At 37.4% G+C, this 23,767-nt stretch overlaps 2 protein-coding genes across 4 annotated transcripts in view; both read left to right on the forward strand.

Moving 5' to 3' along the window:
* LOC6561659 (E3 ubiquitin-protein ligase TRIM9) overlaps nucleotides 1-23,767 on the forward strand; it is a 90,045-nt gene that overhangs the window by 7,726 nt on the left and 58,552 nt on the right. The gene's annotated exons all lie outside the window — the stretch shown is intronic.
* On the forward strand, nucleotides 19,680-20,458 carry LOC6561837. The gene has a single exon (XM_001988703.2). It carries the CDS (start codon nucleotides 19,701-19,703, stop codon nucleotides 20,385-20,387), a length of 687 nt encoding a protein of 228 aa, XP_001988739.1. The 5' UTR covers nucleotides 19,680-19,700; the 3' UTR covers nucleotides 20,388-20,458.

Consider the following 23,767-nt stretch of genomic DNA (forward strand, 5'->3'; position numbering starts at 1 on the left):
TCAGCGAGCTTTAACAAAAGGAAATTTACTTACCACATTTTTGGTATTTTCCTATCTGTAATTTCTGTTTTGTTTTCACTCATTTAATGTACGCCTCTCTGTAATTTCCATTATCATTTCCATTTCCACTTCACTTTCACGCTTGTTGAGAAAGCTTCTAATTATTTCCACCATAAATGTCAAATCAGCTGCGGGTGGGCGCTGTGGGCGTGGCAAATTGTTTTCTTTTTTTGTTGTTAACTTTTCGCCAGCTTATCTGCGGATTACTTTTTGTGTACCTTTTTCAGCGCTAAATGCAAAAATATATTTTGTCGGCTAAGAGTGATTTTAATTTTGTGCTTTTTTCTTTCGCGCTTTCCTTCTTTATTTTCTTAACTCCACAGTTGTTTTAATTTATGCGCGTTTTGCATGCTTCGCGGTAATTGTCATGGTTTTTTACACCCGGGGGTAATGAAAATTATAAATGTTTTGTGTTATAATTACTTTTTTCGGTGAGCGCCCAAACTTTGACCTCCAAAAAAGTAGGCAATGCAAATTGCGCCAAAAATTGGCCATTTGCTGTTCTGTTATAAGAGTTGGCAAAGTTGCGTTTTTGTTTGGCAATTGTTTACCGGGTGTTTTAAATGCGGCATAAGTTTTAATTGTATAAGCGGTTGCCAGCTGTCCCCGAATCCCGGACCCGAACTATTCTGTCTATCGGAGCCCCTATTATTGATTTAATTTAATTAGTTTTCAGTGACCAGTACCCAAATGCCCGCTGCTGACCAACAATTCATTGATTGTCCATTAATGTTTGCTGTCTGCGTTTTAGTTTATAATTTCCAGCTTTGTGTTTTGATTTGTGTCGACAATTTTACGACACTATTTTTTCCAGAGCAAACAATGTGGGCGCTGCCCACTGACCCTGCCCAGTGAACCAAACAAAAGTTATTAAATTTTTATTGCCACTTGTAGTGTGTGTGAAATTTTAAAAACCGTTTTTATTGTTTTTCTTTCTTGTCTGTTTTTTTTTTTTTTTTTTCTGTGTGTGGCGTGTGGATGTGGGGAATTTTTAAAATGCATTTATCGTGTACTTTTTGAGAGACAGCCATGAGTAAATCTATGTGCTTAAAACATTATTCGTATTTTTGTTGCCACTTTAATTGGCATTAATTGAAATTTACTGCCTTAAAATGTATTTAACTTAACTTGACTTTTTATGGGGTCACATTTGATTTTAAAGTTTTTTAAATTATGCACAAACTTGTTGAATATTAAATGCTATTAAACCTTAAATTATGTTAAATATTCTTGAATCAGATAAGCTTGTATTCGGATTTATTTATTTTTGTTTGTAATATACTGAAATTAATTAAAGTTGAGCAGTTTATGAATATCAACTGCAAATTGAATGAAACTAAACAAAAGTTTTTTATTTTGAAGAAAATTGCTTATAATTCAATGGTTTTTTAAGTTAATTATGTTAATTTGATAAACGTTTTTTTTATTTTGTTTGCACTTGAATGAGTAATTTGTCACTTTTTGCCTGACAAATCACAAAATTAAATTTTAATTCAAACATTTTATGCAAATAGTGTTTCTTTTTTTGCAATAATGTATTGTCATGCAGGTACTGCTACATAGTGGCATTCAATAATTTATTTAGCTCATGCATTTTGTATGGATGACCGTGTCAGGTGTCCATACATATGTCAAATAAATAGAACACATGGTACAAACAACGCAATGCCAACACTGTTTGTGCGATGGCTGCATTATTTATTTAATTGTTATTAATATAAGCATTGCAAACTAAAATTAAATGCAGGCATGCAAACTGAACGCTTTGCAATTTGCTTGAATTTATTTATTTTATTTTATTTATTTTTTTGTTGTATGCATTAAATAGCATTTAGTAGAACTCACATGATATTTACATAAATTAAATGCAGCTGCATTTTATTCAAGTGCTTTTTTTCTTTATTTGTATCCACTTTATCTATGGCAGATTGGCAATATGATGCCAGTTTGTTGTTTTATTGGAGAGATATAGAAAATTATATGCAAAATATGTGCACAATTAATGAGAGTGTCATTAAAACATGAAAATAACATAAACAAGTAGCCGATTTATGGTCGAGAGTACTTCAGTGCAGGATACACTATAAATAACAAACTTATGTACATTTCTAAAATATACTCTATATATTTGATTTTTAAAAGCAAGCTCATACCAAATAGATTTTAAAGTTTCTGCGTTTCGATGGCTTCAAATAGACAATCGATTTGATTGTTGCTGTTTTTTCATGGTCGTGTATTGTTAGTAAACTAGAAATCAGAAACTTTTTAATGGCCTTTTGACCTATTTTACTTGGAATAATACACAGAAAGTATTCCAATCTTTTGATAATTACCGCCTAGCTTTTGCAAGTCAAATATTATCAAGCAGCAATTAGGCGTCTCCACACAATATTCTCTTATCAGTCTAGTTTTTTCTTCTTTTTTTTTTTTTTTTTGCTGATAAGCTCAAGGGGTTCTCAATGTCGGCTGCTGCTCAACACTCGTGTAGCCTGTCTCTATTCGATGTCTGCTGTTGATTGTCCGTTGTTTCTGTTTTGCTGTTGTTTGCTGTTTGCTTTGCGCTTAACATGTTTCTTGTGCTGGCTGTCATTTGTTGATTGATTTGATAGACATTGAAGCAAATGCTCATTTGCCAGCTTAAATATCTTAAAATGCAATTATTGCGTTTCTTTTGCTTTTACCATTTACCATTGATAATTACGGAATGACTCCTTGAGGTGCCGTTGAACTGTTGATAATTGATAATTGGGAATTTATATTTAATTTGTTAAAACTTTATTTTATATGTATATTTTATATTATATTTATATTCAACTTGACTTCATATCACTGAACTTTTTCAGCCAAAGTATGTATTAAAGGTTTTTGCCCGAAAGTAGAGTTTTCCCTTCTCACAATATTTTGGCTATCAACTATCATTACTTACAGCTGCCCATTTCTAAAGTGCTCGCAACTAGCCCAGCGTATGAACCCCATGTAAATCCCTGTCCACACAATAACCATTGACCATTTGTGCCGTTAAGGCCATAATCCAGCGATAGACATCTGTGCCACAGTGTCTCACGTGGCAAGCGAAGGAATTTAAAACGTCAACAAGCCCGTTGACAGTTGGCCCAGTGCAGGACATAAAAATAAAAAACACGCCGTTGCTCTTTGATGATGATATGGGAATATGCAATGTAGTACGTGCCACAAAAAAAAAAAAAAAACTGCTGAAAAAATTCTTGCATGTTTTAGTTGAACGACACCTTACAACTGCGACAACGACATCGACAACGGCAGCTGCAATGAATTTTGTTGCCTCGTGCCACGCTGTTTGTTGGTGTTGCCACATGTGACATGGTGGCTGCTGGCTACTTACCCCTGCTCCATGCTCCTCGCCCAACCGCAGTGTGGGGTGACTTTTTGTGGTGGCTAATTAAAAAATGAACAAAAAAAGTACAGAACAAAAGAATGGCTTTTTATTGTGCGGCACGCACATGAAAGTCACTGAGGGCGCCTCGTGCGCGTCAAACGTTTAACAGCCATAATAATTTGGCACCCCAACCCTTATTATTAACATGCTCTCGAATTAAAATGCCAAAAGTCATTAAATGCATCTAAAGAAGGCGCCGATAAGTGCGCATAAATTTTATTAACAATTTTTCACTGCACAATTTTCCTTTGAATTTTCATTAAAGTTTTACTGCATTATTATTAAACATGTGCGGGTTTTTCAGGGATTCGTTCCGTTCAGTTCATTTAGTCGACAAAAATTTGCATATTCATGTAAATGAAAAACTGCCGTTAAATGTTTTTGACGCCCACCAACGAAAAATCATATAAATGCACCTGTAGGCTTGTCAAATATTGCATATATATGTGTGTACAGATAGTATATACACAATTATGTATGTGTAATTTTTTGAAACGTTGATTTCGCACACTTTACTTATATGCATAATTAAAAACAATTTAATTTTGCTGCTTATTTAAATTATTTCCATTAATTTGCAATACTGAATTAAAATAAAAGCACAAGAGTTGCGCCATTTTATTGTTAAATCAGTTGTAAATTTGTTAATGTTTTTTGATTTTTTTACGCATGACAGCCAGACTTTATGCCTGAATGCGTTTATGATGTGGCAAACGCATTTGAGTCACTAATTTAATGCCACAACTGAAATTGACTTCGACTAATTTTGAATTGAGCACCGTAAATGCAGCTATTAAATGCAAAATGTCTGCTTAAGCTGTAAAAAATGGAAAATAAAAAGTTTGAATAATTAAAATGCTATCAATAAGCAGCTAAATCACTTTTTTAGATAGTTTATAATTTATATTTTGAATTTTTGTTCGCTCGATAGATATAAAGATATATTTTTCTCGCAATTCTCAAATTAACTTTATGCCCATTCACAACTTTTATTTATTTACTGCTTAGTGATAAATAAGCTTAATTAGCTTTAAAAATCAATGAGTTGGTTATTATAAACAAATAATTTGTATATCTTATCTAAATGAATATTTTTCGATTACTTTGAAGATAATACCTTAAATATCAATTTTTAAATTTCTTAATAACGTTGTATACTCAAAAACTGCTTGTCACTGCCAATTAAAAATATATATATCTACCTATAAACTGTCGCACATCCAATGTGTGCTTCTATAGTCTATACGCATAAAAGCCATGCTCTTAGTCAGACCATCAAATTGTTATTCCTGTTTGAAATTATCTCAAAGTAAATCAAATTGTTATTGCATTGTGAATCAAAGCACTCAATTATTAACACACTGGTTTCAGCGAGCGCAGTCGAGTCTCAACCGGAGCCAAACTATGCTTGTTCTGGTCAGCCTCAATGCTTATCATCGGGGATTGTCAACAAAACGCTGACAGCTGACAGGCCGCAAAACAGACGCCAGAGGTACACAGCAACAGAGCAGCTAACCAAAGCTAAAGCCAAAGCCGTAGCCAAAGCCGTAGCGAAAGCCATAGCCGTAAATGGAGCACTTGAAGCGCTGACCACAACACATGCCAGGACCATGAACAGGATGGCTAGTACACCGTTGTTGGAGTCGGGGTTATAGTGCCCGGATCTGCTTGCCAGGCACTTTGAATAGTTCATGAAGTTGTCACTTAGTTGTAGTGGTTGCTTTGGTTGCTGTTGCTGTTGTTGTTGTTGGTGTTATTGGAGCCAGTCTCTAGATGGGCAATTGTGTGCCTAGTGTCCCGTCACCTCTCCTTCTACTTGCTCTCCATATGCGACAGATATGGATAGGCGCCTTGATGTACAGTCCAGAGAGTTGGAAAAGTTCACAGGCCGTGAAAAAGAAACCCTTTGTTTCAGACGTGATTTGAATTAATTATTGAAATATCATCTACGTTTTCAGATAATTAAGTCTGAGCTCTTTAATTTTCATATGAGTTAATTGGTAAATGCTGTTCGTTGTTCAATATCATTAAAGTTTTGAAATAGATTTCTACGTGACGTTTAATCAGAGTCAACTCGTTTGTTATAGGTTCTTGTGGACAGGGTGACATCACTGCTAGCTCACCCAATGCAACGAAATTGAACTGAACCGTAATGCAACTATGGCATGTGGCATGTTCCATGACGCTTTATCAATTTTATAGTGTGATTTCTGTTGAAATGCAATAAAATGCTTGTTGCTGATAAACATCTGTCAGCCCATCACTCAGTCAGTCGCTCAACTCGTCAATCAGTGCAAAGGAGCGTATAGATTGAAAGACAACAACACATCGTTAAGCTGCATTTTATGTTTCTATGTGCTACGTGCTGCATGTAATTGCGCTGTGCATTTTGAAGTAGCTGAAAGGGTCTTTCGACTGTGAGCGATATGATAATAGCTACTGGGTGCCCAACATGGAAGGGGTTTGGGCATTGGGTGCTTGGTTATACTATGCACAAAGGGGATTAGGTACAAATTCATAAATCTTTATACGTTATTTTAATATGGTAAAGTAGTTACTCTTTTACTACTTGGGGTGATAACAATAAGCTTATATACATTATCTGATATACATAAGAGCTGCAGTGTGGAAACAATAAACGATTAGTTGCCAGTTGTATATATATTTATGTTTAATAACAAATAAATCCATCTTTAAAATAAAAAATACATTTTTTCATGAAATTCGCGAAACTCTCTCTTTTAGGAAACGGCAAAGTTCTTTCGTAACTTCAATTTGAAATTTGTATTTTTTAAAGCCTTGTTTGAAGCTTTTGAGCTGATCTCAGACCACATTTAATAAATAAATAAAAATACAATTACTCAATGAAAATAAATCCTGCGTAAGGCAATTTTAATTGGATTGTAGTAAATACCTATATATTCATTTCGTATCTTCCTCTTTTATGATTTCAGGTATGTACATTGGCGATGTCCTTTATTGCTTGATCCTTGATTGCGGGCACGTAGCGTAAGTCCGTTTTGCCTGTGGCACTTTAGTTTGTTTGCCAACGAAAATCTGAAAATGTATCATAATCAGATTTACACCTCGCGTTTTAAAAACAAAACAAAAAAGAAAAGAAAATGAAAAATGTAAGCTGCCAAACAAGAAACAAAATGTAAATTAATTTTTATTAATTAAATTCTTGTTGCGCTGAAAGCAGCTTAAAATCACATTTTGCACCAAAATAAAAAGTTTGTCGGCCACAAAATGGCGACCTCTTAACTGAAATTGTGACCGCCTAAGGCATGAGGCTGTCAACAAGTGTACGAGCCCAGTTTCCCAGCATCCCAACACCGCTCAAACCCCCACCATTAATCTCTCTCAGTCTCACTCCCCGGCCCCCGGCCTCCTCCCCAGACGGCAACTTGTGAAATTTTTTAATCAATAAACGCCCAAGGGGCATTGTTGATAAATATTGTGACGGTGCCCTCCGCAAAACAGATATGAATTTATATCATTTCATTTTTTCATTTTTATGTGCGTTTGGGGATGCGGCAAGCTAAAATCCATTTTTGGTCATGTCAGGTTCTGTGCACTTAATGAAGCCATTGATTCGGGTTGACTTGTGTCAGGTCACCGAACCTTTCGTGACACCTGTCGAATCTTCGACCCTATATCCCCATTCCACCCGCACTTTGAAAGTCAAACAATTTTTGAAATTGTTGACTTTTAAGCTGACTTCAGGGTCAACATTTATTTTAATTTGTTTGCTCGGCTAACGAAATAATTTAGATTAATGGGCTACCCTTTTGAAGTAATGCCCCGTACATGGCAACTAATTAAGCCGGCCAGTTCTTGGCTTAAAAAATGTGCGGCTATAAACGTTTTCGGCCAGAATTGATTACCAGCGCCGTTTCGTATGACATTTCCACCCACCCTCGGTCCGTGCTCGAAAATTGCCCAAACACTTTGACAGTTTTTCACAGTTTCTTTTTTTTTATTTGTTTTTTTTTTTTATCAGAGTCTGGCCAGGCGCTTACGAGTAGTCGAAAGTCCAAAGTCCTGTCCTATTCTGTCAACGAAATCAACCCCTCCCAGTTGTAGTTGTTGTTCTTTTCTTGTTGTTCTTTTTGTTCCTTCTTGGCTTTCATCGTTTATTTTGTGTAATGTGCTAAAATGTAGTAACATTTTTTATTTATGCTATCCATTTGCCAAAGCCACACAAAAAACAAGAAAAAAAAGGTCACTGGGTCGCTGACTTTTTGGGCACATTGGCTGTATTAAATTATTTCACATTTTTCCTCCTTCGACTCGACTGTTTATCGTCTGGCTACTTATTGCTTATCTTTGGCCCATAAACTGACCGACGAATTGTGCGAAAGTTTTGTATTCGACGGGGATTTCGGCTTGAATAAATAAAAACAGGGCAAACACAAAGGACAACAAAAGTAATGGTGAAAGATAAAATATCTTTATAAATATATTTTTTAAATAAATACTCTCTGCTTTCTCACAATAATTCGTAGCAATATTTTAAAAACTTAATTGAGAGTTACAATCTTACATTTCCCGATGTTATTTCAGTGTATAAGCTAAAAAAGAAATTCCAATCATTTTTCGTAGATTATTTTAAACGACAAAAGTTTTAATATACAAAATATTATCTACTTATATATGTTTTCTACATCAAGTGATTTTTGGTAGTCTATTTTAAACTTTCACCATTAACTTTCTGTAGAATTTTCCGGCAATTTTGTTGAATCGCAATTCGCGCAACTTTTGCTTAGCCAAACAAATTGCAGATGAACAATTGTGGCCAAAAACTTTCGAGGTAAACGGCAGGCGGGAAATATGCAAATGAATGCGAATAACTAACATGATCATGATTTAAGTACCTCTTAACTTAACTGGGAAAAGGGATGTAGCAAGGACTGGGGAAGAGCTGGATGGTGGAGTGTGCTAACTAACACCAGCCGCGTGCCATTCAATTCAATTAAAAACTGCTGACTCAGTGTTCGACAGGATGCGCAAAACAAAAGATAAAGTCCTCCAAAGTGTGAGTGAGTGTGTGTGTATGTGTGTGTGAAGTGGAGTGGAGTGTTGCTGATGTGGCAGCCATTAGAAGCAGAAGTGAAACTTGGTCGAAAGCACTTGCGGTCGCTGCCAACAGTTTCTCTATCTAATAACAATAGAACTAGAGCTGAGCTTGGAGAGCAAAGTAGAGAGAATGTAAAAAAAGAGCCCTGTCTTTAGCTTAGGCCATAACAACAAATTACACAAATGACATGCTGATTAGGACAAGCAAATATCCTGTCGAGTTCTTGGCTTGATTATGCAATTTTAATTAAAGGCACAAACAAAGGCCTTTCTCAGCGATACCCAAAAAAAAGACAGAAAACGAATAAGAAGGACAATTGTCAACACACGCTAAGCATCAATGTTGATGTTTATGATTTTTTGTTGTGCTTTTCCTTTGTGGTGGTTTTGGCCACTTTTAATTCAATTACGTTTTGTGTTATCTGGCTAGCTGGCAAAAGGAGGACGGCGCTAGAAATTAATGAGCGCTAAATTAGTGAAGATTATGCCATTAGGGGTTGGCTACTTTCCCCTATCTCTCTACTCCTCTCTTTCTCTCTCTCTCTCTCTCTCTCTCTTTATCTCCCTATCTTTCCCTCTTTCTCTTGCCGTTTTTGTCAGTATGGCTCTTTGTCTATTTATTGCCAGCCGCACTGTATTCTTGTTCACAGCCTCGTCATCAACTCTCGGCATTTTCTTGATGATTTTTATTGTTTACTTGACCTAATTCCAGTTTTGCCTGTTTTTTTTTCTTCACAGTAGCAGCACCCCTAATGTCCTACCCCTAACAAATATATATCTATATATATATATTAGTATTCTGCCTCTCGTTCTTATTGCGCACACACACAAAAATGCGTTCAGAAGCTGGCAAAGCACTTTTGGCATGCTTTGTGGTCTTGGCTCGTCTTCGTAATGGCCAGCAATCAAAATTTATATGAAAAATAGCCAAAACTATGAGTATACATTCCAGACATGTAATACAGGTAAATGACAGCACAGGACCAGACAGCCATACATCCTGTTGGCTCCACTGCGCAACTATTTTAATATGCATTTCTGAGCACTTCCAGCAGCCAATTGAAATTTATGACTCTCATGCATTTGAGTAAAATTGCATTATGTTTTCGGTAGGAATTTGGTTTGTTTTCGAGCGCATAACTTAACTTTGATAAGTGGACACCAGTTTTATCTGAGAGCAATATGAGAAACTTTAAAATAATCAATTGAGGACAGTCAAAAATCTACATTTTAAATACTAAGCATATCACTTTTTATTTTTTGTCTAGAAGACAGAAAGACTTGAGATTACTTACAAAAATTGTTTACAAAATGAATATATAATAAATATAATAGATGAGAGTAAGATAGCTTAACACATTTTATTTGCATATGAAACAGTTAAGTTCAGTTAATCGCTTCAACTTAAGTTGCTCACTTACTTATCAGAACTGTATTCCAACTACCAGTCACATCTTTATGCGTAGTACACAACGTCGTTTCTTATTTAGTATCAACGTTGCTTGCCACTCTGCCAAATTCAAGTCGTTGTCATCTAGATATTCCCAAAACTCTTTAGCAACTAACACACACAAGTACAACAGAAAGTTCATTGACAATGTTTCCCAAGCTAGAGCTCTCGGAGGGCCAGTCGCACACAATGACAACATTTCCTGGTTGTTGATACAATCCCCTTCCAGTAGCCCCTTAGCCCCTAAATGAAAAGGGGTGGTGGATTGGGACGGCGCACAGCCATTGTTTTCAAAGTCACATTTAACATTTAACCTTTCATTTTCGAAACAATTGCGTCTGCTTATAAAAAATAGATGTGCGCCACATGAAAACAAACGTCCGTCCGTCAGTTAGTCAGTCAAGTTGCGGTTGTGCTCGGAGGCTGTTTTGCAACCCCTAGTCGAGTAGTTGCTCATTCAAATTAAAATGTGTATAAAGCCAGAGAGCTGAGATCCGAGAGTTTGGAGCATCCAAATGGAAATGGAAGCGGGGCAAGGTGCGGCACATGCCGTTCATATTCCCAAAAGCAATAACGATGACAGGACAAAACGCCAGCACTCGGATTCGTTAAGGGTTGCTTGTGTGTCTTCATCGGTGCTCGAGTTGTGTGGGAGTGTGTTGTGTGCATGCCATAGCACTTGGGTCTAACATTTCAATGCATGTGCAAATTTGATTTCACTTGCAGGCAAGTCGCATACAAATATTACGCATACACCATGTGAGCCGCAGCTGACATATTTTCTCACAGAGACAAAGCAGCATCAGCAGCAGCACAACAGGCACAGACAGAAAGATTGGGCGAGCTTTAAGTCGAGTTGAGCTGCATTGGCATTCCTTTGTAGGCACTGCATACATACCTTTGCCACTGCTGCCTCAACCCACCCCCAAACCCCTACCGCTACTCGGCACCCTTGCAACTCTTGTCTGTGTGCCGTTTGCTGTTTGTTGTTTTCATTTGCGCTGGCATAAAACTTTTGCATACTTTATGGCGTTACCTCTTTCTCTCCCTCTGTCTTTGTCCTTCTGCGTGTGTGCGACAAGTGCAATAATAGCATAAGCTCAGCAAACAACACATTTGCCTTTGGGGGCAAGAACAGCAGCCCAGCCACGCACAGCATATCCTTTTGCTGTTTTGTCTCACTTGAGCGTCTACGTTATGTGATTAAGGATTTAATTTTTGCGGCACAAGTAAAATACAGTTCACATGCGCCTCTTGCCTCTTGCCTCTTGAGGCCGCGCAGTCATTAGGCTGCCTGGGTGTATGGCACTTAAGTGCCGACAGCAGCAAGTATCTTGGCAAATGAATTGATTCAAGCTGCTGCTAGCCCTACAAATTCCAGGCCAAAAAGTAGTGAGTTGAGGTAGTCAAAGCAGTGCACAGCATTTTAATTGAATTTACTAGTGTCTCAGTAAATTTGAATGTCATCATCAACATCAACAACAAGAACAACGCATGCAAAATGTTGCCCAGTCATTTCGACACGACAAATTGCTTGAGGCAGAGGCAGATGCAGAGGCAGAGTCAGCCAAGACAAGTCAGTTTGAGGCAGCCACGCCCAGTCGCCCAACTGAAGCGCCCTTTTTAAATTTATTTACTACATTTGCTACAAGTCGTCCTAGTTGGCAAAAAACAAAAAAAACACCAAACGACAGAATAAATTGCTGCAAACGTGTGCGATGACAAGGCAACGGACATGCAGCTAGACTGTCACACATCCAAGAGTCAGTAACGGTTGCAACAACAACAACAACATTAAAAATAACCCAACAACAACAACAAACCATAACAACAACACGAACAGCGACAGCAAAAGAGACGTCGACAAATTGATTGCATTCTTTATTTCAACATAGCCGCTGCACCACATGGTGTATGCGTAATATTTGTTGTCTATTCATCTACTCCCTCTCTTTTTCTCTTTCCATCTGCCTCTCTCTCTCTCTCTACCTAATGAGAGATAGTGACTTTTAATATTGTTAGACACAGTTGATTGAGTTTTAAGCGTAGTTAGATGCCAATCTTCTGGCTCCATTTTTCTTTGTTGGCCTGTTTCCAATTAAAATTCAAAGTGAAACGTTCGGCAGTGTTAAAGGTGTATGTAAAGTAATTGATACTTGCATATGTTTATATATTTCAAGACAAATTAAATTTGTTTATTTAGAGCAGCCGATTGATTCTGGCTCGATTTTAATTATAAAATTATACCTCCAATAAGTGATCAGAAGACAGGTGAAACGCTTCAGGGAATCAACTTATTCAAAGGTGGGCAGAGTTTCAAAAATCATGACATAATGACATAATAATGTTGGAAACGCAATTCGGGTTTGATTTTCCTGCTAAAATTATGTTCCCAAGAGGAGCGAATATTTTAAAAAGAATTGACGTGGTTTACACATTTCTAGTTGCGCTCCACTTGACGTAAATTTCTAAAATATTCAACGCCGCACATAGCAGGCAGCTGTGAAGGCAAGCTTATTCATCATGAAACTCACTTACATATATATTTGTAATGTATTTTACAGAGTTCATTTTAGATCTTTATCCATTTAAAAAGCACTTATCTTCTAGCTTAACGCATGTCAGGTGCAAGTGGTTCAAATACAAATACAAATGGCACCTTGTTAAAAAAAAAACCCTTCAGAACCACCTCCTAATTGCTTTGCCATCTACTGTCAAAGCTTATTGATTACAGCCATCAACTGTTTTTGACAGTTCCCAATAAATGGAAAGGAGATTTATTTGAAGAAAAAAAATATATATTTTAATATATCATTAATAATTTATAAGTGACTGAATTTGTAATACAAGTGTGTATATAAAAAAGAACTGTTGGGTATTTTTCAGTTCAGTGCACAATTGAAAATCTCCTTCTTGGGGTGAACTCTTCGAAAATAATGCGTTGCTAAACTGATGATTAATTCATTACATATTTATGACAAGGGCAGATGGCAAGCAAAATAAGTTTTAAACAAACAGCAAATGCGTTAAAGACGTGAAAAAAGTGCCACGCCCCCAAAAATCGCAAATAGCATAGCAGGCTAAAATTGCGTGAAAATAAAAGAAGAAAACTGAAAATGGGAAAAAATATGATGTTTGGCCTCGGCCTTGTACGCATCAACTGTCAGAGTGCGAGCACGTTGCAGCACAGCTTTTAGCAACCCCACCCCACTCCCCCCGGCTGCTCCTTCTCCGCTTCTCCCTTCTTCTATATATATGTTAATGTTATGCAATCAAGAAACGGCGCCCAACGTTTCCCTCATATAAATATGCATAGGAAATGCCTAAAAGTTAATTACCGTCAACGTTCTGAGTGGCAGGCGGCTTGGAATGGGTGAAGAAGAGGAGAGGGTGTTGTTGGGAGATGGGTGTTGTGGGGAGATGGGTGTTGTTGGGAGGTGGGTGTGTGATTTGTGGGCGTGTTGTTGGGGGCATTGGGGGATTTTAATTTATGACAGACAAACTTCTGCCTCGACCAGACCAAATAATACAGAGAGCGAAAAGACGTCACATTTTATCTCGGCTCGCATCTGTCTTTCACATTCTGTTAGGATGTGTGTGTGTGTATGTGTATATATGTGGGTAACGGTAATTTAATATTCATGACCGTGTTAAAATCAATGAAATTGACTCGGCAGGCGGCAGTTAACGCTACTGTTCCTCGTCTAGCAATCTAATTAGCAATATTTTATAATAACGACCAAGTGCTAATTTTTAATTGAAATTCTATGCCATGTGGCCTGGAGAGGAAGTTAACTTTGCTTTGCCTTCGACTTCCCACAACTTTCCCCATTTTTCGAATGGAACAACAGCCCACATCGTGCATAAATCTCAGGAAACCCTTTGCATAAGAGGGGGAGTGTGAGAGAGAGAGAGAGAGAGAGAGAGACTGCCAATAATTACCCACATCAAGTTAATGAATTTTCACTTAAAGCATGGAAAACCTTCCATCGCCTGCTTTTGGCTTTCATAAAGTGCGGGCCTAAAGAATACCCTTTAAAAATTGAGTACAAATGAATAGAATTAAATATAGTTTTTTATTTGTTAGGTTCATCTTAGTACCAGAAAATATTCGTAATTTCATGTTTGGTTTCTCTGCATTGTTGCATTAGCTTATAGCTTTTGTTTGTCTAACCCTGTGAAGCAAACAAACACCCAACACACACATACACATCCCAATGCATACTCATTATGGCATTTGACATTTGAATTTCAAATTATTTTTTGTGTTGACTTTAATTAGCTGAGATTTGTGCTTTTTTTCCCCAGCTGCTAATAGAGACATCCTGAAGTCAGGCTACATACAGCCAGTCCTGAACTTTGCCTTTACTCTCACCGCCCCACCACAACCCAGTTTAGATCTCTCAAGTAATTTGCCAATGACTAAGCTCAGGTATTTACTTTGTATTTGCATAGTTACCGGCAAAGAGCTTTCTGTGACTTTTGGCGCAACTACACAAAAAAAAAAGATAAAATAAGAGAAGCGGAAAATAAAAAAATGGAAATTTTTCGCTAGTCGTTCTATCATTACACAGAGCGACAACCACAACGAATCGATTTCCACCACTGATGCAGCTAGAACGGAGGATAATAAAAGAGAGTCAGGGGGCCGGGGAGAAGCTCATACAGGTGGAAAATGCGCAAAAATTCATTGTGCAGAAAAAGTTGCTGAAAACGAGCAAAAGAAATGAAAAAGAAAAACTTTACCTGCCGACGGCTGTTGTTTTTTGCTCTTGGCGGCGCCGTAAATGGGGGCGTGCCAGGCAAAAAGTGTATTAAAAGTATGGAAATGTTTGCCACACACAGCTGTGCTCAGCTGCTTGGAAACGGCAGCCAACAAGAACAAGAACAAGAATAACAGCAACCGCAACATAAAGCGACGAGACATTTTATTAGGAGTAGGGGTAGGCATAATGCCAGAACATGCCCCATCCTGCCCCACCGCCCATCAAAATAAACAGACAGCCTGTGGCGTGCGCCTCCCTTTTTTTTAATGATACCCTTGCAGAGTATATTATGAGTTTGTCATACGATGTGACACATATTGAAGCCGACCTTCTTGTCGATTCTAGAAGGGTTTACTTGAAGGCTAGGCAGTATTTATTTTCTTATTTATTTATTTTTGTAATTAAATTCAATTAGTTTTTATTTAAAATTACAAAACGGATTTATCAGATTTCAAAATCTGAAAAGGCCACATAAGAATTTTAAGTCCATTTAAAAAACACCAATCTATACATTAAAAAAAAATTGTTATTTCAGTCGAATTTTGTTTACTAAGTCGCCAACCTTGTCATGCAAAAGATTTATTTCGCTTAAAGAATTTACTAAATAATTGTCTTCGTCACAAATTGAAATTCCTTTGGTCGTAAATTACCTATGAATTATGAGTATTTTCTTACTTTCTTACTTTATTATGCCAAAAGGCACAATTTGATATCGACGAGAAAAGTTCTTGGGTTATCTTGCAGGGTATTTTAGAGCGAGCATAAGGAAAATAACTCTTCTGTTTGGCTTTTGCGGTTGCCGTCGTTTTATGTGGTTTCTCTTGTTATTTTATTTGTTGGGAAATTTCAACAAAATTAAGCATAAAATATTAAAACTTTAACAACCAATTTTTTTTCTCTTATTTTTTTTTTGGCATAGTCGACTTTAAGGCGAATTTCTATGCGTTCTAAGCATTTAAATTTGCATTTTATTGCAATTTGCTTCATATTTGCTGGCAGTTGTTGCTGCTATGCTGCTTGTTGTTCTAGTTGTTGTTGTTCTTGTTGTACACTGCGCACACATAAATTCTTGTTTTATGTTATTTTATGCATTTGGCTTTTATTACCAATTTGCCTTTAGACAGAGGGACACAGCCAACTCCAACAGCCCGCGTTGATTCCATTACCATTTTAAGGTATCTCAATGCGCATGCTATTTCCCTTTTTCGGCAAGGGGATGCTGGCCTTGTTAAACAAATGATAATTTATGCAAATGTCTCTAGTAGGAGCTGCGTAAAAAAAGAAAGCAAGAAAAGAAAAATATATAAATGCTGAGGGTTGCACAAGTCGCAGGCCATTCAGAGGGTAACCCAAAAATTGTCTTTTAGTTTGTTGTTTTTTCTCAGCGAAGTGTGTTTTTCTTCATGCTTACTCTGTTTTCTTTGTTGTTCCAATTCTCTTTTTTATATTTTTTGTGCTGACATGCTTTTGTCATTTATTTTGTTTATCTCTGTGCGCTTTGCTTTTTATAACAAATTATTATTATGTTTTATTGTAAGGCTGTCGTTTGCTGAGGCCAGCAATTTCTTTTACGCATTTACTCACTTGCCTCAGGCCCTGCAAATCACAACCAACACACACTCACTTACACACACACACACACAAACTGACACACACATATCCTGCAAGCGGCCATTCTTGACCTGACATTTTCCCTTTTCTTCGTTTTTTTTTTGCTTGGCCTTTATTTTCTTAGGCTTGCATTTGAGTAATGAGCTGCTTATCCGACAAAAGGTATTCTTCATTCTGTTCGCTTTTTTCGACGCTTAATGATACAATTTGACTTTTTTCTTGTTCGCGTTGTTATCATTAATGAACAGCAAGTACTGATGTTCTTGGGTTCCTGTATGGTGTTCATAGGTATTCAAGGTGGGGATAATGTTAGCCGAGCTAAGAAAAAATTGGATTCATTTAAATAAATGAAGTAAGTAGGCAGCTTTGGCCTGAAATCCGAAAAGATTTATCGGATTAAGTGTTGCTAGTATTTTAATCCGTATATTCACTTTATTCTTGTGATCATTTTTAATTTACTGAGAAGTTATCTTGGTTTTCTATGAGATTCACCATGAACATAAATCTCAGAAGCAAATCGTCGCTAAATCTATGTTTAATTCAGTGTGCATTTTCCTGCTTTCTTTTTATCCAATTTTTTATGGCTTAAAATCCTTATTATAATATTATTCAAATATGTAATATATTTTTTTTAAGAATTTCGAGCAATTTCCGTTGTTCCACTTTCTGTATTTAACAGTTGTTCGCTGGCTATATACCTTGACCACCATTTAATTCTAGTCCCCGCAATCTCTGAGACATTAAGTTTTTTCATTATACTCTCTTTTTATCGCTTGTGGGCTTTAAGGCAAAGCCGAATGCGGCCAAGGGAACCAGAGTTTTGGACAAAAAACGCTACACAGTCGTTATAAACAGCTTAAGTTTATATTCAACACGCTTACATTGCTAAATTTTGCATTTCTAGAATCAAAAAACAGGAGTCTCAAACTTTAAGTGGAAAGTTTTTTGTTGAAAGCAATTGATGCATAAATAAACTGCAAATGTAGCTGGGGGCAACAAGAGGGGGTGGGCTGGTAAGGATGGAGCTAAAGCAGTGGCATGTAATAATTGTAATTTGGATGTGGAAACACTGTGAATATATGCCATGGAGTCGAAACCGAGAAACACGAGAAATAACAATCAGAAAGCATTTAGCAAGCAACTTTTGCGTTGTTCAAACTGCGGGAGGGCGAAACTAAAGCACAAGTAGCAAGTAGCAAGTAGCAACTGCCAAGTAGCAGGTGGCGCCCTCTGTTGTTATGGCTTCACATGTGGGTGGGGATGTATGTGAGGGTGTGGGTGTGTGGGTGCGTGTGTGTTGTTGCTGTTGCTGTGTGTGTACTTCCCCTTTTTACTTGTAATGTCAACGCATTGCCAGCAACTTTAACTAAAAGCAAAGGCAACAAAACAAGTCCTTTAACGATTAAACAACGACAGGAAAACCCATATAAGACCAAACTCCTCCACCCTCTACACATAAATCTGCTCTCTAGAGGGAGGGTTGTGTGTGTGTGTTTAGTAGCAATTTCAGTGTTTGACCTACTTAAGCAATTCCTGTGCATTTTTATTAAACACTCACTGGAGCTGGAGTCACTTATTTGACTGGCGCTTAATTGCTTAAAGCTGCTGCTGGGAAGAGATCGGAAAGCAAAGTCTTCCATCAAGTTGAAACTTCAAATATGTTTAATAATCTAAACGCATTACCAAAAACAGCAGCAGCCACTGTGCACACAAATGGCAAGAAGGCTCAAAGGCAGCTATCCAGACCAGACACACAGACGACTGTACAAACAACAACAAACATTTCGGGCAAACTGGGGAGCCACTTGAAGACCAACAACACAACGCTGGCAGTCACAAAAGCCTATTAAATAACATGGGTCTTACACATGCGTCCTCGACAGGCAAAGGGCAGGCAAAAGTTTTGCGCACAATTGCCAGGATAAAGCAGCACAAAGCAGCGGAAAGCAGTCATATGCATTTGTATGAAAATATGAAAATATTCATGGCGGCAGTGTGAGAATAAAAAGAGCAGATGAACGCATATAGACTGACATGAAAGAAAAGCTAGAAGAAAACTTGCATACAACCAAAATGGCAAAAAGTAAACAAATAAACATTCACACAGACAACTCTTAGAGTAGCAAAGATCCTAGCAACATACACTTGACTCAGGCTATCAAGCGTTGCATTAGAGATGGACGCGTGTTGCTCAATTACTTAATACGATGTAGAAACACTATAATTATAGCAGCTGTTGTCATTTAACAATAATTATTTAAATATTTCAATATATAATACAGCATACAGTAGTAGCCATGGAACACAAATATATATGTATATATATGTATTCCTTTTACTTAGCTATATCATATCTAATCGTGCCGGTTCGTGTCACGAAAGAGACGAAATGAAGACATATTTTGCTATAGCATATCTAATCGTGTCTGTTTGTGTCACGGAAGAGATGAAATGAAGACATCTCTTGCTGGTTATCTCTGGTTGTCTGCTTGTTAACTGAACACAAGAGTTCACCATTAAATCAACTAATGCCACACACACACACACTCACACTCACACATATACACAACCCTCTTAACTCAATGGGAGCATGGCTAGGTCTCACTTTAAGTAAGAAGCGACACACAGTGTGTCTGAGGACAATGTTTGTCATCTGTCCATGTGGCAGGACATTTGCATTTGTGTAAGACATTGAGTCCTTTGCTTGATAGTTTATTTTTGCGGAATCTCTGACTAAATTTAGAGGAAAATTGTATTATTTTAGAAACTCGTTCAAAATAAACTGCTCTTCTTGAAGATGTAGCTGTAAGTTTGTTGTGCACTTTACTGTCCACATGTCAAACCACTTGAGACCTGCTTCTGCCAGAGGAGAGAACGGGTGGTTCATGTAAAACATTTTACCTTTGAGTTGCACATAAATATTGTGAGTATCAATTTGTTCAATTTGTTCTTTGAATTGGTTACTTAACGTTGCAGAGGTTGCAAAAAATTAAACACAACTGATGCTTATGCAAAATTGTAAGGGCACAGGAAACAGACTTCCAATATTTATAAAGATTATAATATATTTGAAAGTATATCGCCTTTTTTAATATATTTTTTAAAGTTTACAAAGTTATGATTAAGTTACAGTTTTGTAAAGTCATTTCTGCTCACTACAAACTCTACAAATTACAAATACAAATTCTACAAATTCCTTTTGCTTTGTGTCAACTTGTCGGGTATATCAAATTGTAATTTGTACAGCTAAAACATAAATTGAACAAAATTTCTGACTCGGCGAATAAAAAAAAAATTCGGCCAAAGCCTACAATATAAAATGGAAAAGGACCTCGAATTTTTGATCAACTCATTGTCGCTGTCCGATTCACCGCTGTGGTCATCGTACAGCAAGGATCAGTTAATAGATATGCGGGAGTCCTTTGTCACGCTACAGCAGCTGTTACGCCACTATCCCAAAGATCTGGAGCAGGGGCCAAAGTATCCGGTGCGCGTCAAGGCTGGCGGCAATACGGTATATCAACCAAATGTCATAGAACTGTCAAGAACAAAAGTGCCTCAGATGAACTTGAAGTTGCACACCGAACCCAAATCGTCGATGACCTCGTTATCCAGTGATAGCAGCAGCAATATGGTCAGCAGCTCCCACTCTCTGACAAACGATGAGAAACAGGAGGTAGCCAGACAGGCCGATGATGAGACCAGTTCGACAGACAACTTCCTAGCGCTGGTGCCTTACCAGGAGCAGGATTCCAGCCAGGAGCTGGTACGCTATGAAAATGACGATTCCGATACGCTGTGTGCCAGTTCCAGCTCTGATTCTCTTCATGGTTTGGGGTCCGACTCGGGGGCCAGGTCCATTGGCAGCTCATCCGTCGGTGAAATCTCCTTCAGCATTGAACTGCCCATGGAGTATGTCTGGCATAACATTGACTACAAGGCGGAAAGCACGGATAGTGAAATGACCATCAAAGCGGATGGTTTTAAATATATTTTGAACAATTAACACAAGCAAACGTGATTGAAAACATCAGTATAATCATTAAATTAAAATGCATCGCTTGATTCTGCTTACAATTATATAAATATATATATAATTATTCACATATTTCCAACCTTCTCTGCGACTTGTAAAAGTGATTAAAAACAGAAATTTTAATTGAAAATGCTCACACTTGCGTAGGCAGTTGAGCATCCTTCCTCTAACGCTGTCATTCACGCACTCGGTGAGTGGAAATAAATGTTTACTGCCTGCGGTCATTTGTTCACTTGTCTGTTCGCCTGTCTGCGCCAGGCATAACTTCCTACAGTTTTTGAGGACTCAATGCTTCGGTGTATAATTACAATATTTTTGTTGTACCCTTTAATGCCTTGGTCTATTTTATATTCAATTATCGATAACGCAGATCTATATGTATCTATAAATACATCTTTTACTTAAATCATTGCTTTCATCGAGAATTTTATCTTTCAAGCTTAAACTAAGGAGAAACGAAAACTGAAATATGTTGTGTAAGCTTGAACACGTCGGAAAAAGTCTAGTCTAGATCAGAAATAATTAAAATGTGATCAAGTTATTTGCTTTTGTCGTTAAAGTACTAACGAGCAGCACATTTAAGTGGCCCAATGATACCAAGCACGGGCTTGTTAACGCACAGACCCAGGCAAAGTGCGACCCACCTCCTGCAGAACCGACCGAGGGGCGTACGAAGATCGCGAATTACTAGATAGATGACTTAACACAACAGTTTTAATAGAAGAAATAGAAGAAGCATAGCTTATTAATGGGAAAAGCACATTATAATTTGTGCATAAGATCCTAAATGGGTTCTGGATAGCATAATTTGAACTACAAGTTTGAGAGTTTGAAAGGCAGAAAATTCTCATCGGAACCGTTGGCTGATTAACTCAGAAGAATCAATCTAAACGCTTACATTACTTAAATAAACATTTAAAAAAGTTAAAATATTTATTTAGCTTACAAATATTCCATATTTTAGCTTGTTGTACAGCGTATTTTCTAGTCGAATATTCGGTTTATTTTTCTTTGGGTTTTTTGTCGAATATTTTCCTTTTTATTGAGGAGCATTTTGTGTGCGTGCGTGCTGCAATTTCCTTTTACCATCCATTCAAATTCACAGAGCGAAATAGACAAACAGACAGACAGAAAAGCGGACAAACCACTACCGAAAATTCTAATTTAATTTCGTATGAAATTTGCTGTGCTTATTGCCATCGCCATTGCGTATGGGGTTGATTGCTCTTTGCATAACGCTTAGAGAGGTTGGTGCGGTAGTGCTTGTAGTCTGCCTGCCACACAGGTGGTTGAGCTCCAAGCAATTTGCTTTCGCTTTTTGCTGCTTTTGATTTTCCATATGTTTTGGGGGCCAGGTTAAAAGCCATTCAATGTGTGGCTTCAGCTGGTGCTGTTCATGCTGCTGCTCTTTTGTCAAATTTATTTGAATGGGTGGGCAATTGTGGACTTGTGGCCATATTTATGCATATGCATATTAAACACTGGCATTATTGGGGTATGTCTGCTATAAAATTTGAGTTGTATGCAATTAGTTTAATGGCTGCTTTTTGCACACTTGAACTGAATTGCAATCGATTTATTATTTAAAGTGCAATGAATCTATGTTTGTTACTCCCATAGATTACATAATGCTTAAGAATCTTTGCAAGTAATTCAAATAGATAAATATTTCATTTTTCGAAAGAATTTTCAAGCAAACACATTCGAGATTATCAATCAGCGCATAATTTAACTTCCTCTTTCTCCTCTCTCCATCACTTAATTGGCATTCATCAAAAATGATATCTAAACTCATTAATTACTGCAATTATGTAATATACAAGCTAATTTTTTTTGTTGGTATTTAAAAGAAAATTGTTTGGCTGGTCTCTTATTGTATTGTTAAATGTTACGCACGCGACCAGCCAACAAATAATGAGACTCGAAGAGAAAGGGAACTACAAAAGATTCAAATTGTGTTGACTAATGGTTTCTTCCAGCGAGCACGTCATAAGCGGGCTGGTTCCTAGCAGTTCCTTCCTTGAACCCGGGTCCCACCCTTAGGACGGGTGCTTTTATCAGCGCCTGAATGGGCACAACGTTGCCTGGTTGGTTTTCTCGTCCAGTCAAGTATAATTAACAAGTTTGTTGTGCAGGTTTTTCCAACCTTTCCAACGTTTGGCGTGTTTTTTTTTTTTTTTGTCAAGGAATTGCAAAAAAGTTGTTGCTCGTTTTATGTAAATGATGTGTAAACACCACGTGCAGCGCCCAACAGCGGGCAGCAGTTCATAATCCGCGTCTGGAATGCAACACTGTGGCAACTCGGGGTAGTCTGAGGAGGGATACAAAATAAAAAACGTGAAAAATATTCAATGCATATTTCGTGGCGCATGTCCATTAGGTGGAGAGTACAACGACACGTGTCGCTGCGATTTATTAGCATAATTTCTCTTCTTCAAGTGTATATATAACTTCTTTTTTTTTTCCTACTCATGCACGGGAAACATTAAAGTGAAATTAATGTTGTCGTTTTTGTGGGGGTCTTTATATTAGTTTCCAAGTGAAACTTGTGACATAAATCCAACCAAAGTTTTGATGAGCTGCAGGTTTCACTTTTCAATTTCCGTGACAACCTCGAGGCAGAGTCATCATCATCAGCAGAAACAGCAGCCGCAGAAGCAGCAGCAACATCCCTTAATTGTTGTACATTTGTCAACCTGGCACACTCGAAGTGTTCCCAAAAACGTTGTCAACACAGTCTGAACTGAGACAGTCTCTCTCAGACCACAGGCACTTTAAATTGTGGAACACACGCAGCCCCAACAAGCTATAAAAGGCATTGGCAACACAGACAGAGCTGTTGACTCGAGTATCTGAGTATCTGCTGGATACGCGTGTCTAGTCTTGTGCTATTTATGTCTCAGTCACTAGCACATTTGTTGCGACTAGTTCGTAAATTAATTGGATTTGCAATTACATGCCACACAAAACGACAGCTGCAACAGTCTGTGAAGCGCATAGATAGTTGCCACTAATCTACGGCTGTTGATGTTGCTGTTGCTGTTGCAATCGCATAGCGTAACGGTTAATCGTCAGAAATTCGCAAAGACGGCTAATAATCAATAGGTGGGAATAGCATTTAATGACAGGCTATTAAAAGCCTTTAGCTATCGGACATGCTTCCATTACAAGTTGATCTTATGAGATTAAGTGCAAAAACCAGTTTTAAAAAAATTAAATAGAAGTAATGCCATCGATTTATAGTAAAACTAACTTGGATGTGTAATTTTTACGAAAAATTCAATTTAATAAATCAATTCTAAAACAATACAGCATAGATTACAAATAATTGTAAGTGCATTTTTGTTTGT

This window comes from Drosophila grimshawi, unplaced genomic scaffold (assembly GCF_018153295.1).
Source record: "Drosophila grimshawi isolate 15287-2541.00 unplaced genomic scaffold, ASM1815329v1 contig_1377, whole genome shotgun sequence".
Taxonomy (NCBI): domain Eukaryota; kingdom Metazoa; phylum Arthropoda; class Insecta; order Diptera; family Drosophilidae; genus Drosophila; species Drosophila grimshawi.